Source organism: Cydia pomonella, chromosome 5, assembly GCF_033807575.1.
Source record: "Cydia pomonella isolate Wapato2018A chromosome 5, ilCydPomo1, whole genome shotgun sequence".
Lineage (NCBI taxonomy): Eukaryota > Metazoa > Arthropoda > Insecta > Lepidoptera > Tortricidae > Cydia > Cydia pomonella.
Window position 1 is genome coordinate 16,274,219 of NC_084707.1, and position 18,596 is coordinate 16,292,814.

Sequence of the window (18,596 nt, forward strand, 5' to 3'; positions counted from 1 at the left end):
CACAGGTTATGCGAGATGAAATATTTGTTAATTTATCTATAGCATATTTGTCTGCTCTACCTACATTCTTAAAGAATAAGCCTCTGAATATCACTCAAACCCCCGCCGGTGCATCACTATACGCCTCTATTATTGTGAATACATAACATTATCTTAACAATGAGCACTATAATGAAAAAATATCTCTTTCTAATTTGCGAATAATTACATATTATTAAACATGTCTAGGTGGGCTAAAATATCTATGTATTATAAAGCGGACATGTATGTGAATATACAATTCCAATAATAGTTTACACATATATTTGCATAGAGAGTAAAATGCGACGGAGTTACAAATATCAATGACAAACGTTTTATACAACTATCGATACACATACAGGTGAAGAAAACGTTCCAGAACCAATGTATACGCATGTATAATTATACTTCATAAGAAATTATAGTTTATAATTAACAATATTATCTATAAAGGGCGACTTTAAATATGTAACACTAAATAAAGGACACTGAGACCTGAGTTAAATAACAATAAAAACTTAATATATAAATTTTTAAGATCTTTTTCCGACGCTCGTTGAAATAAGTCATTATTGTGCATACCTATTGGTATACATACAAAGTAATGGTTAAATTTAAAAAAATTGTTAATATTTTTAAATTGTTGATATTGAGCCAGATTCACTTGTTTAGCATTACGAATTTAAAGCCACCTAAATTATAAGTAAACGACAGTCTCACTCATACTTGTGTTTCAGAAATATACATACTGTTTGAATCAGAAAAACTTTCTAAAGTAAATAATAGGTATAATGTAAATAATAAATTTGGCTACTCAAGGCGCTCCAGTCCTATACGGTCGAGGAAATTGACTTGGCAAAATGCGGTTCAAGTAAATTTAATACGGCTAAAGAATCAATTTCCTCGGCCTTACTCTTGGAGGATTCAAAATGGCCTCCTCGATATTTATTGCAGCATTTCAATATTTATATGAATGTAACCCTTAATACTATCTCACAAATGACCATATATCAACCGTATTGATAAGGGGTCGTCCAGGAATCATGTGATCATATATGGCTTATTTTTCCCCTACCCCTTGGTGGTATTTGGTGATTTTAACGCAACCCTCTCCCCCTGCCACAAGATCACGTGATAATAAAAGTATGATGCGGGTACCCTTAGACGCTAAGAAAATCTGATGTCGTTTCTACTGTATATGTTCAAGATGCTATGTCTCAAAAAGAGGCACCGTAAAAATCTGCTCATCACTTATATTAGTAAGTACATACTTTCATATTATTTTCGTTTTCATATTCGTTTTTGATAGCAATGGCGGCTGATTGAGGAAAAACGTGTCATAGCTCCCGCAAATTGTGACAGTTCTAAGTTGCGGTTGAAAAGAATGAGTAATGTATATAGTACTTATAATAATTAGGTAGGTAATTGTAAAACAGTTATAACTAAGTAAATAAAGTTTGATTGAAACCACTTCTTTTCTCCTTGTTTTCCTTTTATGAACTCAGAAAAAAAGGTACTTGTACAGATTGAGAAGTTGGTGCGATTAATGTTTTTTTAAGGGTAAATACGCATTTAAAATAGAGCGGAGTATTTGATCTGTTTACATTTTTGAGTAATATTGTTGTTTTTAGCTTTCGCGCTTTGAAAAAAAAATTACACGTGATATCTTCTCTGATCCCCCCCTCCTCCATCGTGATCATTCGTGATATTTTTCTTACCCCCACTCCCCTCCTAAACGATCGCATGATTTCTGGACGACCCCTAAGATAGTGTAACAATATAGTCAATAATATGTCATCTGGCGAGTTTCCACTGGTATACAAAAGGCGGTAAACAAAACATTTACTACATTCTCGTCACCATTGCTTAGATGCCTTAGATCTCCAATGACTACAAGATAGTCATTCATTACTTAAAATTATTTGTTATTAAAAAACCGTTTTTCCATCCGGCCTTTGATACTAACCATCCGTTATACAGCGATTGTTCTCTTTTCCGTTGGTTCAATAAAAAGAAAAAAATACTAATATCATCTCAGGCCTCTTACCAAAATTATTTTTTGTCAAGCAAAAGGAAAAATTCGCCGCTTCGGGTAAGACACGAACAACCTTTTGGGACACCGGACCCTGCAGAAGAAGCGTGCGATTTTTTCCATTCCTTCCTTTTGTTTACACGACTTAGGGAGGAGCATAGCGATATCGACCTGCAGCACGAAGAGATGATTTTTTCCATTTTTCTTACCAAATCTTACCAAATGGCGGATGGTGGCAACCATTGCAATAAATATCCCAATCTTAAGCTGCAGCTAAACTTCATCAATAGCCCTGAACTCTTTCCATTTTTGTTATACAGCCCCAATGCCTGCTGAGACCGGTTCACGGGTATCTATTGCTGTACCCGTGATTGGGTTCTAGCAGGCCTTCTACATGATATCAAACTATTCTAAAGAGCCTCTGCAATGTTGGCTTCGACCCCACACACGCCTCCCAAAGGTCCGGGACCCCACAGTCCCGAGATATAGAAATACATACAAATAATAATAAAAACTTAATTCTCTAGTTATAACCTGCCAATTCCAAGTGGAAACACCAGACAACCTCTGCTTGTGAATGTATAATGATAACACAGCAAGTATCGTACCGTTGGTGGTAGCGTTTACTTGTGCACGAGCGAGGCGAGCCGCCGCACGCCCGACTTGCCCGAGCCCTTGGTCCTCTTCGTCTGTTCCTTCACACCCCTGAAAAGAACAAAATGATAATTAGTGATACTTTTTAGGGTTCCGTAGTCAACTAGGAACCCTTACAGTTTCGCCATGTCCGTCTGTCTGTCTGTCCGAGGCTTTGCTCCGTGGTCGTTAGTGCTAAAAAGCTGAAATTTGGCATGGATATAGAAATCAATAAAGCCGACAAAGTCGTACAATAAAATCCAAAAATTTTTTTTAGAGTACCTCCCCTACACGTAAAGTGAGGGTAATTTTTTTTTTTACTTCAACCCTACAGTGGGATATTGTTGGAAAGGTCTTTCAAAAGTAATAGGGGTCTTCAACAAAAATTTTTTGATAAAGTGAATATATTCGGAGATAATCGCTCCGAAAGAAAAAAAAAGTGTCCCCCCCCTCTAACTTTTAAACCATAGGTCAAAAAAAAAATTAAAAAAATCGTGGAAGTAGAGCTTAAGGTGGTTCGATTTTCATACAAAAAACAATCGCTATTAATTAATTAATTACACAATATTATTACATAAATAGTTGCGCATCTATCTACTTTCGAATATTCATTTGCGCTAAATTAATAGAAAAACTTTGTTTCATACAGAAATCATGCAATAATCAACGTTATATTTTTATAAATTTTACTTATGTGTGTGTGACAAATGTCGTGTACAAATACATTGCGGCGTTGCCACCCCGCCTCGGACGGCCATCGGCGCGACGTTGCGATGTTTGACGCGTTTTTAGCTGACTCTGTCGACACTGACACTCAGTGTGACCAGGCGTACGATAATTGTCGTACATGTACGATAATTTGGGCCCCGGTATGACGTAATGTTCCAAAGAGCATTATCGTACACTAAAGTACTATAATTTCAGCCCTTGGATGATGCCACCTTAAAAGTCTAGTAATTTGAAGCAAAATATGACACTTTCTCTCAGAAATAGGCTAAAATTAGTATCTTTTGGGTGTTCGGCTCCTTGGTGTAAGTTTAAAGTTTAAAATGTCACAATTTCCTGTATACCATTTGAGTCTATCCCAAAAATACACAAACATAAACAGATTTTTTGCGCAATTTAGACGAAAATTGTCTTTTTTTATTATTAATTGGAAATTTAAGCTTATTTTGCTAGACATTTTTAGGGGCTGCCTTTTTGATTGGCGTACGATATTTTTTTCAACGGTACAATAATATTGACACTCAAGTACGATAATTCTCTTCCGCTCACCTGGCAACACTGCTGAAACTTGACAGGATCTGGGGGCCTACCGCGAAAACCTAAATTCGCAAATTGCGGGGATCTTTCTCTTTTACTCTCACTAAGACGTAATTAGAGTGACAGAGAAAAATGCCCGAAATTGACGAATTTCGATTTTCCCGGTAGCCGCCCTGGTGCTTGAGGTACTTGATAGAAAACAACGCTGCCGCATGTTCTGAATTGTGATTTTATGTGTTTTTGGATTGAAAATGATAGCAACGTCTAAATCAAGTTACAAAAATCATCGATATTCTGGTCCGCGAAAAACCAGGAAAAGTGTAACTGTAATTGGAGTCTACAAAAATGACCAATTCATAGAAAATATGACCTAGAAACTAGTTCACTTTTATAAAACTCAATTTTGCCCGAGATTGTACTTAGGCGAATACCTAAGGGAGCTAAGTGTATTGATCTTGAATAATTAGTTGGCTAATACATATATGACTCCAACATGATATGGACATTTACATCATAACTATTATACCTAGTTGGTTACTAAGTTCTGTTACTCGATTTCTTTCTTTCTTCCTAGCGTTGTCCCAGCATATTGCTACGGCTCAATGGAGCTTGGGGTCCGCTTTGACAACTAATCCCAAGATTTGGCGTAGGCACTAGTTTTTACGAAAGCCACTGCCATCTGACCTTCCAACCCAGAGGGTAAAACTAAGCCTTGTTGGGATTAGTCCAGTTTCCTCACGATGTTTTCCTTCACCGAAAAGCGACTGGTAAATATCAAATGATATCTGTTCTGAAGTTCTGGTACTCGATTTGCAACCTCTTTATTTCCGTTAAAACAAATGCTACCGAAAAAATAAAAAATTACATAATGTGGTGGATTTGTGAGCTATAATTATATACCACACATAACGCTTATCTCGTCGTATCTATAATGAATTGGGGCCTAAAAGAGAATCGTATTCCAATTTTTTGAAACGCTTGTATTACTTTCTGTATTAACTAAAAGTTGCCTTAAAATTCAGCTTTTATACTAAAAACGGCTTTAAATATGTTAAATTAACAAAATATATTTTGACAGATGCTTTCGCGCCCAAAACGCTCTTTGAAAATTGTGTGACGTCACAGTTTATGGTTTGACACATAACTACATACACACGTAGAAGATACGAACTGTCAACTGATATTTGTCATTTGTTGTTAATCGCCTAACTGTCAACAGTGTCAATCCGAGAGTTGTGACGTCATCAGAATCTTCAATGACGTTTCGAGTTTGGTCACGTGACGTGTGCCAAAAGATATTTTAAATTCAATATTTACAAAAATATGGTCATTACAGGTCCCCTAAAAGTAGTTTAACATGTTCTTATAATCCAAAAGAATTTTTTGGGATAAAATTATGCCCTAAGATTTGTAGATGGAAACAACCCTATTGCGTTGCACAAATGTGGGCACCCGCCAAACATGATTTTGAGTGTGTCATACACAGGGCTAACACAGATTCATTTCTGTGAAAAAGGTGTGAAAACCGGAAACTGGAAACCGTTCTCGAACCAATAGTGAAGCCCTTAAGCCACACCCTATTTCAAAACCAGCCATGGATCTTTGAACAGGACTCAGCTCCTGCACATAAAGCAAAAACAACTCAAGCCTGGTTTCGAAGGAACAAAATTGACTTTATTGCCCACGAAGACTGGCCGTCCTCCAGCCCGGACCTTAACCCCCTGGATTATGCCATATAGCAGGTTATTGAGGAGAAAGCCTGTGCTAAACCCCACACAAATCTTAACTCCCTCAAGCGGGCCATAGTTAAGACAGTGACGGAATTAGACACGACAATCGTGCGTGCCGCTATTGATGACTGGCCTCGTCGTTTGAGGGCCTGTGTCAAAGCCAGAGGAGGCGATTTTGAATGATATTGACATATGTAATTCCTGATTTTGTGTACTTCATTTTAATATATACTTTATTAAACTTTTGTTGGTATATTTTATGTAGATAAAGATTAATGCAGTAACAGAATTTAATAACCAACTAGGTAGAAAACAATGCAATACATAAACACATAAATTGGATATGATGTGATCCGTTGAATGAAATTGACAATAAATAAAATAAATAAATAATTTTCTATCTCTAGGCATTGTGTGAAACTTCTAGTTGTGTCAAAATATCGGGAAATCAATAATATAAACAAACATGGTAAATATCTCATTTCTTTTTATAATGGTTATAAATAGAAGGCCATGCAATTTTGTAACTCACTGTAATTTAATTAAATGTATCGTAAAAAAAATTTTTTAATTCTACTGTAAAATAGTACCTACTTTTTTAAAGGCTGGGCAGTAAGGGATTGCTTTAATTTCAGAACAAAACAGCGTTTTTTTTTTGAAAAAAAATCCGGAAAATCTGTCTTACAAATTTGGACTTTCTTAGGTTCATTCTACTTAGAATCTTCTCCACCCTAGCATTAAAAAAATATATCCTAAAATATCCATACCATTACGTCACATTTTAGTGTGAAAGAAATTTCAATGTAAAACTAAAATTTCAATACAAATTTTCGGTTTTTTTAACACAAGGACTGATTATGCTAGTGATTCTGAGTTGGAAGAACCCAAAAATATCATGATGTGTGAGAATCAGATTTTTAATATTTTTATGGAAAACGCTCATATTTTTCATAAAATAATTTATTAATAAAAGGTACTTGATAATACTGATAACAAAAAAAAAATTTAATGAGTCTCGAACCCACATCCTCTTGCATGTATTTCCACGTACATACCGCAACGCTATTGAAGCCTACTCACGCTGTGCCAAATTGTCTACTACAAGGATCCCAGTAAGACTGTTTGAATGTGTGAGTGATACTTAGAAATAGAGTCAAAAAACATTCTGTCGACATTAAGGGGTAGTTTTTGTACAATGAAGTGTTCAATGTTTGTTGTAATAGTTCAATATTTATTTAAAGAGTGCGCTAAACATAATTTACAGTATAGAAATACCAAGACTACTCCACAAAAAAATTAAAACTCAAAATTTGCAATTGTGGCGCCATCTAGTGAGGTTTAAGCTTTGGGTAACCTAGTCGAACCACCTTAAGAAAGAAATTAAATGAAAACTATAGCGGACATGATCAGTTTAGTTGTTTTTCAGTTATCGCAAAAACTTTCCCCTTTATAGTAAAAAAACGTACATCCACAGTTCATCCCTTGGTTAACAATCTACTATACTTCAAGCTCCAGTTTAGCTTATTGTGACGGAAGAATAACTACGGAGCCCTACTCTGAGCATGGCTCGACATGCTCTTGGCCGATTTATTTTTATACACATATCGACCTAGCCCGAAATTAAGCAAAGCTATAATTAAGCATAGTATACTATGGGTATGGGTACTAAGCGATGATGTATTTGTATATAGATAAATACATACTTATATTCATAGAAAAAAACCCATGACTCAGGAATAAATATCTGTGTTCATCACACAAATAAATGACCTTACCGGGATTCGAACTCGACACCATTGGCTTCATACACACATCCACTATACTCTGTATCTTTAGGTATTTAAATAAAGTAGTTATAACATTTATTGGTTGACCAACCAAATACAAAACCGCCTGGATCTGTCACTGAACGACCCGACTTTATCCTATATTATTTGATCATGTATTGAGGGTAGATTTTGTTTACTTTTATTTAAATACCAAAAGATACAGAGTATAGGCCAGACCGGTCGTCTGACTACTGAAAGGATATTGAACTGAGTTTTTCAAAAGGTGCTTTGGGATAATATGTAATAAAAATCCCTAATAACTACTAAACTAGAAGCGCTTTCTACTAAAGCATCAGTAAGCAAAACACCTTGGTATAGCCTGCCCCATTTCTAAGATCAAGTTTGCCATACATTTACTATGGCATACTTGATCTTAGAAAAACGGACAGACTAGTCGTAGTAGTAGCGTAAGTGTTGCCAAATATGAAACTTCTGGTGGTGGTGCCTCAGTGGTGAATTTTTAAAACTAACCCGGGATCTAAGATTCAGTATAAGAAGTATATACCTTCTTCTGAAATTTATTGGTGATAAGGAATAATTGATAGATAATATTCACATTGACACATTGCAGATAAGTTGCCTAGTCAGTATTAAATAGTTAATTTTACATCTAAAATCTTGGCAACCATGGACTTGTTCAACTTTTAAATAAGGCAACCTATTACAGTTAGATTAATTGTAAGTATAAAATAAGCCTCCATTTGATATAACATACGATTAAATAACAGATGAAGGTATATTAACACCGGAAGTATAGATTAAGGAAAATACTGACTAAACGCAATATAACTAGACCACCTGTGTGCAATGTGCTTTGTCGCGTGCAATAAGGACGAGATTTGCTTGTATCTTTATACGAATAACCTGCATGTCAAGGCGTCCTTATGGCAAGCGGCAAAGTGAAACGTTTTGCTGAACGCGGTCATATATTATTTAACTTTTATACCTTATCACTAATAAATAACAGAACAGATGAGGGTATTTATTCCTTATAACGTGCCTCCCACTATAGTTTACGTAGTACGTAGATTTATAAGTAAGTAAATACAATTCAAACCTTTGCAATATTTATTTCAATTAGTATTTTAATAATAACTTGAAGCTGAAGCTTAATAGTACATTACGATAAAAGTGCGAAAAATAGGTAATTCGAAACGAGTGGTGATAAATGAAAACACGACCGAAGGGAGTGTTTTAAATCGACACGAGTTGCGAATTACCTATTCGCACATGTATCGTACAATGTTTTACAGTACATATGGCCCTTTAAATGTTCGACAGAGTAACGTAATATGCAAATTTTCGCACTAGTGCGGTAAAGTAGCACCATATGTACTGTAAAATTAAAATTAGGACCTGCCGAAATTTGAAGACTATCCCCTCTATTCATAAAACTTAACAGACCTCTGTTAAAGTTCGTCCCTTTCTAACAAACGCAAATATCAAAACAACGGATAAGGACAAACGAGTATCAATGGCTTGTTAGACTTAACATGCGTTTATGAATAGCGCTATATGTATGCTAGTGAGGATGGATTAACCACTGGACTATTGGATGATATCCTTAAGAGGCCTTACTCCTACAGACGAGGGTATTTTGCAAAATACTTCCTTTTTTGTTCAAAATAACAACGTAACTATAGGGCTGTTGCATAATTATTTTCCCACTTTGAAAGAAAACTATTTTTTTTTGTACTATTTATTTATTGAAACAATCAATCGACAATATAATCACCATCATTATCTAGAACATGTTACCATCTGCTAGGCAAAATTTCAATACCCCTGGCCCAGAATGAAAGTGGCTGAGAGGCAAAGAAGTTGGCAAGGTAATGTTTTAGGTCGCCAGAATTTTCGAATTTCTTTTTACGAAAATGCTGTTTCAAAGCCCGAAAAAGATGATAGTCGGAAGGTGCTGGATCAGAGCTATAAGGTGGGTGAGGTATTGTTGTCCAACCGAGCTCCTCTAGAAATTTACAGGTTATTTTCGCCGTATGTGGTCGTGCATTATCATGAAGTAATGATACTACAAGACGTTTTGGCCTTTTTTCTCTAACAGCGTTCGCCAACTTTTGTAGTTGATTCACGTAGGCTTCGGCATTGATAGTCTGATGGTCCTCCAGTAACTCCCACAGCAACATTCCTTGCGAATCCCAGAAAACTGACAAGAGAAGTTTCTGGCCATGCGGACTGCTTTTCGGCTGTGTTGGTGGCCGTTTATCGGAAGGCATCCAAAAGGCTTTTCGTGTAACGTTCTCGTACAAGACCCAGGACTCGTCTCCAGTGATGATTGACTCCAGGAAGCTCTTTCTTTGGGGGCGCAACAGCAGACTTTCACAAATGTTGACACGTAATGCACGTTGAGCATCGGTCAACGCATGAGGCGTCCATCTTGACAAAACTTTACGGTAACCCATCGACTGCAGATGGCGATCAATGGTACTGTATTGATAGTTCAGAGTTTTCTCTAAATCCCTGGTGGTGGAATCCTTATGCAACTCAAGCTCGCGCCGCAATGCTTCTTCGTCAAAACTGACGGGGCGACCAGTATGAGGAATGTCTTTTAGACTTGTGTCTCCTTCATTAAAGCGCTGGAACCAATTTCGTACTGTGCGATCGGTAGTAGTGTTTTGGCCAAAAGCAGTGTTAATCTTATTTGGAGTTTCCCTCGAACTGGTTCCCAATTGGTGTTCATATAAGTAAATCGCAAGAAGATGTTGTTGGTCCATTTTTTCGAATTTAACTAAATCTCTGTAACAAGCCCGCTCTTATATACCCTATGTGAAAGATTCGAGAACATTCTACTACATACTAGATTTATTCTAGAATATTCCCGTGAGTACTAAAAATATCAACAAAAAAAAATTATGCAACAACCCAATATTAGCATTTCTTCAAAAACTGATAATGTCATTAGCAATACATATCAATCGTACACGCTACTACAACGAAACGCTATGTGTATCTCTATCGCACTAATATGCGCAAACGATTGGCATCTTCGCTAGGCACCATGGGTGCATAGCCAACATTCCAATCATTTACGCTACGACAACGAAACGCTGTCTCTCTATCACACTAATATGCGCAAACGATTGGCATCTTGGCTAGGCACCCTGGGTGCTTAGTCACCACAATTCAAGCTATACAATTCATGCTGTGACCTTTCTGCAAATTTAGCCATAAGCGCATGTTCTTTATTTATACCTGCAGTAATTTACTATCTCCTTCATTTTCCATTGGAGTGAAAGAGATAGAATACTTAAGAACAAGGATTATAGGTTGGTAGAAATAATAAACAAAATACTTAATTCGCAAAGGATAATACATTCCACATCTGTTGTTTTGGACTCATGGACTAAAACAAAACAGTCCTTATGTAATAGTCTCTGGTTATACGTATGTATATTATCGTAACACATAAACTCTTAATTGCTACTACTGTGCATATAAAATAAAATAAAGAGTGCCCATATAACACTTAAACTAATGTTGCTTGTCATTATAATGAAAATTATCAAGATTATTCTTGTTTACATCGATACGCGCGTCGCGTTGCCGGCGCTCGCGGACCGAGCGCCAACGCCATCTATCGAGCGTTATTTCGCGAAATCGGAGAACGTTCTAAGGTATAAGGGCTCTTAACGCCTGTTCAAATAAAACAGTACAAATATTTAAATTTAAAGACTATTCTGACTTAATATCTTTACATATGAGGAATCTAATTATCCAGAGGCAGCACCCGTCATGGTGTAAGGACTATTGAAGTTAATGGAATCTGAAGCACACTAGGGTATTAGCATAATGGTTTTGATTATTATAGCAACTCACAGGTAGCGGGTGAGGTCCTCGATGTCGACGAGCATGGAGTCCTGCCCCATGTGCAGCTCGTCGCGCGCCATCAGCAGCTGCACGAGAGATTCGTTTAGCGACTCGATCTGTGAGTGCAGCTCGTTCACCACCACCTGAAACGTTAATTATTACTTTAGTACATAATATTAACTGATTTTTATCGAATTCAAACTGTCGTGAGTCATACTAATATTAATCTAATTTTAAGGTTTAACTCGCGTGCTTTTAGTCACTTTCTTTAGTTTTAGTTTTGTTTATCCTAAAAAATCATATTTTGACGTGTGAGTGGGATAAAGAAAGAAGTTGACTGGCTTTAAAATTAAATAAATAAATATTATAAGGCATTATTACACGAATTGACTACGTCCCACAGTAAGCTCATTAAGGCTTGTGTTGTGGGTACTTAGACAATGATATATACATAATATATAAATAAATACATAGAAAACTCCTATGACTCAGGAACAAATATTTGTGTTCATCACACAAATAAATGCCCTTACCAGGATTTGAACCCGGGACCATCGGCTTCATAGGCAGGGTCACTACCCACTAGGTCAGACCGGTCGTCAATTATGATATTGAGTAAAATTATCCTAATGTTTCTAAATTGTTCGAACTACGCAAAAGATATACTTTTTAGTTATATTCTATAATCTTAACTTCTATAAACATTATTTGGTACATAGTTAACTTATCTTTGTCTAGGACATAGATTATACACCTTACCTACCTAATCTTGTTTTACAATACTTTTTTGGGGTTCCGTACCCAAAAGGTAAAACGGGACCCTATTACTAAGACTACTCTGTCCATCCGTCCGTCCGTGCGTCCGTCCGTCTGTCACCAGGCTGTATCTCATGAACCGTGATTTTCACAGATGATGTACCTATTTCTGTTGCCGCTATAACCTCTTCTTCTTCCTCGCGTTGTCCCGGCATATTACTCTGTAGTTTTTACGAAAGCGACTGCCATCTGACCTTCCAACCCAGAGGGTAAACTAGGCCTTGAGGGGATTAGTCCGGTTTCCTCACCAAATACCAAATGATATTTCGTACATAAGTTTCGAAAAACTCATTGGTACGAGTTGTGGTTTGAACCCGCGACCTCCAAATTGCAAGTCGCACGCTCTTACCGCTAGGCCACCAGCGCTTTGCCGCCATAACAACAAATACTAAAAAGTACGGAACCCTCGGTGGGCGAGTCCGACTCGCACTTGTCCGGTTTTTTTATTACATTAATAACACAGATCTCTTATGACCTTTATTGTAGTTTATGTAAGTACTACTACAGTTCGTGTCAAGATGACGCGCAGATTTGTCACCTTAACCTTAACCTTTAATAACATGACGTCGTGAATGGCACGATCTAGGGTAATTAACCAACTTAATTACTAAAATAACTCATTATTAACAAAAATAAAATAATATTCGGCAGTAAACAACGTCTGCTGATAAATAGTTACTTAACAAAACAGAAGTCTACGTGACACCATTATAAAGTTAGGAAACACGCAACAAAAACACCTATTGTTTTATTTTACGAACCGCCGCACGCCAAGAACAAAATCAAGGTCAATAACGTACAAAAGACTAGTCATAACTGTAGCCGCGAGTACTACTATACTATGCGGGTAAACTAGCCACTTCCGGATTATACGGTACCTAATGGTCATCGAATCCCTTATTCAACACTGCCTTTAAAAAATTGAGAGGCTTTTGTCGCGCGTATAAAACAAGCATCTACTATGGAAATTTGTATTAACAGCTACGTTTGTTATGTACATTATGCTGCCTATTATGGTGTATGTGCCTAATGTCTGACTATTTTTTATACGTAGAACTTCTAAGTACGTAAGTCTTCTTTCACTCTCACTGAGCGTAAGCGTGATCAAGCGTGTCCACACAGAGCGAGTATACGCGCGAGGAAATTTCCTCACGCATAAATAAACCTCTCGCCTATCGAAATACAAGTGCGTGCCCGGTAGCGCGGATATCGTGAAATTGAAATCCCTCAAACATGATATTGCCGATTTTTAGTAGCAATTTTCACATATTTTTAGCTTCTGTGTCTGTGCATGATTTGCTACAAAATTTTTAAGTGCATTTTACCTATGTATTTGATTTTTTCAATCGAGCGAAAGTCAAAAACTCAGGATTCGAATCAATACAGTCCAAGTCGAGAAAGGCCTCAAGATTACTAATTAAATTGATGGCAGTCGTATTGTGATCCGAAAAAGCGCTACGACTTTTTAAAAACTCAGTTTTCTGAATCTACTGCACCTTAACAACAGAATTTATAACGAAAGCTTGTACCTTGTACATATGGAAAAACTAAATAACATCTAATCTGAAAAGTACAGCTAACATAAATCGAATGATTTTTTTATTTTCCTATTAATAGAAATACTACATAAATCCACTAATACCCATTTTACCCAGTACCCAGTGTGGTAAAATCCGGTAAGGATGTTCTAGAGAAACCGACTAGCTTTATTTTACCTGGTTTAAGTGCGTTTAGGTTAAATATACATTTTAGAACATAAGTCAATAACATAAGGTTTCTAACTGAACAGTTACTTATTAATAAATTTACTTTATTTATGGATGTGTCAATGTGTAAATACGATCAGATTGGCGGTAATCAACGAATTACGACCGTGACGCTGCCTACACCCTGCACACTTTCTGCACCTCATTACACACTTGGCAGAACCCGCTACACGGTCTATCTAATCTAGACGAGGAAATCTAGGTGCAGATATACAGATACCTTTACACATTTCCTGTCAAAATCAGTACATAATTCTACGCTACTGAACGTGTCAATGTTGTATAGATAATACGTACATGGGTATATTCAAAACGTAAATCAGTTTTCGAACAGTTTTAAGGATTATAATGAACTATATTTACAGTATTTTTAATGGGAAATTAAGTTTGCCTGAGTGTTCTCGGTAACCCGGATATTAATATATTAAATCAGTACGTTAAGCAGGTGTTTTGATAGCGTACGCAAATACGCACTAACTACAGTCGATCTTGGCCGGTTTACGCCACAAGTGGTCACGCGGGGCGAGGCGTCGGTATGCTTTGTTACCATCAAATCGTACTGGGACGGTCTCCGGTCGACGTTTGTATTGGCACTTGATGCATGTTGCCTACGAAAATCAACCACATGCGATATCTGTGTGAGCGATAACAGAGGCAGCGTGGTACTTGCGTGTAGTTGTCGATCGGAACGTTTAGCGTTTAGCCAGAGATAAGGACTAAGCCGACTACAACATTACAATTTAGGGACCTTCCAGTTGGCGCCTAGTCAGCGCCATACTGCTAGCGTCACGATGCCGTTGTGGCAAGCAGCCATAGCGTTAACTAGACACCAGCACTCATGAGTTTGACCAAAAAACCCAAAGTATCCACTTTTTCTCGTCACTTGTTGCCATGGTTACGTTCTCTCAGTCTTTAAACCCGGGTGTTATGGAATTTCACTTAACCAAAAAAACTTGTTTTTCATAAGTAAAAGCCCTTTCCATAATGGGCATTATTTTGAGCATGTTAGAAGAACAACAACAGTTCTAATCTATTCCCTGGCTGATGGGATAGAATACCAACAAAAAATAGTAGATAGACCCACCTGGAGCTGCGCCACGTTCATGTCGGTGAGCAGCTGGCGCGCCACGCGGCGGCGGTCGGGCGCGAGCGGCGCGTTGGCCTTGCGCATAGAGTTGCGCAGCATCTCCGTCACCGGCGACGCGCCGCGGCTGCGACGCTCGCGCTGAAAGGTTACACGCTCATGACTAAATATCATCCATAACAGTTCACTTGGTTATGGCATCAATTTATTTTTACTACCAAGGCCAAAAATATTAGCTAACAGGACATAGACAACAACACTGAAGCAAATGCGATTTTATACAATATTAATGTAACTTTATCATTAGGGACCGGAAACTTAGTAGCAGATTAAAGATTGGACATAGGATTGTTACATACAGTCGCCATCAGATATACGATGGCTGCTTTTTAAGTTCTGTCGTTTGGTAAAACTAAAGACAATATAAGTGTTAATTGGTATTTATTGTTTTTTAAAGTAATCACCGTGATTCGTAATACACTTTTTCATTCGATCGCACCAGTTTTCGAAACACTTATTAAAGTCCGAAGTCGGGGTCTCCAAAATGGCCGTTTTGTATGCCTCAACCGCTTCTTCAAGCGTTCGGTACCGTTGACCACGAAGTCGTTGCTTGAATTTTGGAAAAGTGAAGAAGTCATTGTGGCTAAAGTCTGGACTGTACGGCGGGTGTTCCGGATTTTCGAAGTTTTGCTCTTTTAAAAACTCAATTGTCTGCCTAGCGGTGTGCGAGCTCGCATTATCGTGGTGCAGTACTATACGACGTCTGGGGTTGTTTTTTCGGAGCTCGCTGATAACTTCTAGTAAACAAACATTGGTATACCAGTCAGCATTGACCGTTTTACGATCCTCTAGCACGGTGGTGCCAACGTGGCCACTTTTAGCTCCAAACGTGGCGACCATTTTTTTCGAGGTGCTCCGTGAGCGTATTATTTTGGTCGGTTCTGGCTCATCTTGGAACACCCAGTCAGTCGACTGCTGTTTAGAATCCGGATCGTAAGCATATATCCAAGACTCGTCACCACTGATAATGTCGTAAACTTGTTTAGAGTTTCCTCGGTTGAATTTTCGTAGTTTTGCGACACCATCTAACGAGAGCCGTTTTTTTGGTCTTCACTGAGTAAATGTGGTATCCAGCGTGAGGTCAATTTTTAGGGTTCCGTAGCCAAATGGCAAAAAACGGAACCTTTATAGATTCGTCATGTCCGTCTGTCTGTCCAATTATGTCACAGGCACTTTTTTCCGAAACTATAAGAGCTATACTGTTCAAACTTAGTAAGTAGATGTATTCTATGAACCGCATTAAGATTTTTACACAAAAATAGAAAAAAAAACAATAAATTTTGGGGGTTCTCCATACTTAGAACTCTTTTTTCATCAAACCCATACGTGTACAAATACTAAAAAGTACGGAACCCTCGGTGGGCGGGTCCGACTCGCACTTATCCGGGTTTTTTTGTATAAAATCGCGGGAGGTTTGCAAACGACTGAACTTAAAATGCAGCCCTCATATCAGTGATATAGAGTGGCTAAGGTGCTGAAAATTTCTAAAAATGCACTTTAACATTTGAATAACAGAGGCTTTGTGCAAACATTTGTGAACAGCTTGGTCTCTCCAATGGTGATTGTTCCTAAATTGTTTCACATTTAAGTAGTTATTTAAGTAATTTAGTTTACAGTATGTTATCTAATTATGTTATCACAATATGTGGTGTCATACACCTACCTCCATCTGAATTCGGGCCAATTCTTTAGCCTGCGCGAGCGCAATCCTTGCCTCGGTTTGAAGCGTCGCCTGAAGTGCGTAGAAATCAGACTCCTTTAGCTCTATGTGTCCGAGGGACTGTGAAGATCGAGACTTGGATGTCTTCAGTGAAAGAGTTGTGGGACGTAACTTAGCACCTAAAAGAAATTAATTATACATTATGCAATTGCAATGTATTAAAAGAAAAACAGATTCTGCATGCATGGAGTCTTCAAAAGTCAACAAAAGTTTTAGTCAACTCTACTATTCAGCATGCAACTCGGTAGTAAGGTCATTATCCTTGTCAAATTCATTCTCCCTAATATCTGCTTACAATACTATTGTCAGCGGCCACATAGTGGCACATAGTAATACAGAAACTGCCACGAAACATTGAAAGAACAGTCACACAAACAATGTTAGTGTTAGTTCTACCCATTGTAATGTTAAAAATCAATTTAACACATAGCTGAAACAATACATCATGTACTTACCAGACGGAACAATGCCAATTTTGTCATGTTTTGTAATGCTGACAGACAGTGGCCTTGTCTGGTATGGATGGTTATTGAGACTGTAATTTGACTTGCTGAAAATGCTTGACCGAGACAGGCTTTTGGTGCTATAGTTGATATTCCTGTCCAGCTCTGACGTTGACTCACTGTCAGATGCAGTTTCATTCATGAAACATATTTGGAGATTCTTCCCTGCATAGCCACACCACAACATAACACATTTTAAAGACAACACAAAATAGCCCATTATATTTAGATGGTTAGGAAAAAGTAATTATGAGATATTTTAAACCCATTAGGGTTATTCCACGAGACTGTAACGTCAGTTACCAATTCTTTCGTGTGTTCTTACATTCATTGTTGTTGTTGTTGTTGTCCTAAAGCACCCCAGAGGTGCAAAGGGCCTTCACGTGCTGGTGCCACGCCTTTCTATCTTCAGCTCGCCTTCTGGCCTAGCTCCAGCTCAACCCCACCGCTAGTAGCTCTCTTAGGACGGACCGTTGCCAAGAGTGTACAGGACGCCCGGAGCACGGCTTCCGTCCGGTGGTTTCCACGCGAAAACTATGGTAGCATTATTCGTTTCCCCTCTTCGAATAGTATGTCCTATCCATCTCCATTTCCGTGTCGCGATTTCTTCGTCAATGGGTGTTTGGCGGCATATACTCCATAGGTCTTCATTTCGAATGGTTTTAGGCCAGAAAACGCGAAAGATCGACCTGAGGGACTTGTTGACGAAGACCTGAAGCTTATTAGTTAGGCCTATAGTCACTCTCCACGTTTCGCAGCAAGAGGGAAAAATTAACCCATGGCGTGAGCATATTCGACTCCCAAGCAGCCTTTAACTGAGCGAACGCAGCCTTCGCGTTCTTTATCCTGTTGTCAATGTCTACATCCGCTCCACCTTTGCAGGATAGTACGCTGCCCAGGTACACAAACTTTGACACTGAGTCTAGGTTCTCACCCCCCAGCGACAGCGAATCCGTTATACTTGACTTAACTCGCATGCTAACTGTCTTATGTCTGTTGATTTGCAGACCCACACTTATTAAGCAAATTTAAGTATCTAGATAATCTACCTGTAGGGCTACGCCAGACATACAGTAATTTGCTTAATATGTAAATTATTGTAAATTATTGTAAGAACACATGAATGAATGGGTAACTGTTGTTACAGGCTCGTGGAATTACCTATGATAGATATGAAGTAAATGACAATGTTACTTGTGTCCTAAATGAAAAATCTTCTAGGCAGCAATTTTGACAGCCCAGGCAGTGCACAATTGCACATGTTATTTTAAATGACAAACTGCTATGAAATTATGATGTTTACTTAACACTTGCACA

At 38.0% G+C, this 18,596-nt stretch overlaps 1 protein-coding gene across 5 annotated transcripts in view; it reads right to left on the reverse strand.

Annotated features, from left to right (window-relative positions):
- Nucleotides 1–286: 286 nt before the first annotated feature.
- LOC133517824 (putative uncharacterized protein DDB_G0282133) overlaps nt 287–18,596 on the reverse strand; it is an 85,351-nt gene continuing 67,041 nt past the window's right edge. For 2 of the 5 annotated variants that reach the window (XM_061851261.1, XM_061851264.1), the window contains 5 exons: nt 17,232–17,444; nt 16,720–16,895; nt 14,997–15,137; nt 11,340–11,473; nt 8,289–10,259 (listed from right to left, as the gene is read on the reverse strand). In XM_061851261.1, the coding sequence (XP_061707245.1) occupies nt 9,263–10,259; nt 11,340–11,473; nt 14,997–15,137; nt 16,720–16,895; nt 17,232–17,444 (1,661 nt within the window). In that variant the 3' untranslated portion in view covers nt 8,289–9,262. Of the gene's footprint in view, nt 2,759–7,342; nt 10,260–11,339; nt 11,474–14,996; nt 15,138–16,719; nt 16,896–17,231; nt 17,445–18,596 lie in introns of those variants that run through there. The other 3 variants (XM_061851265.1, XM_061851262.1, XM_061851263.1) reach the window with 3 other exon arrangements.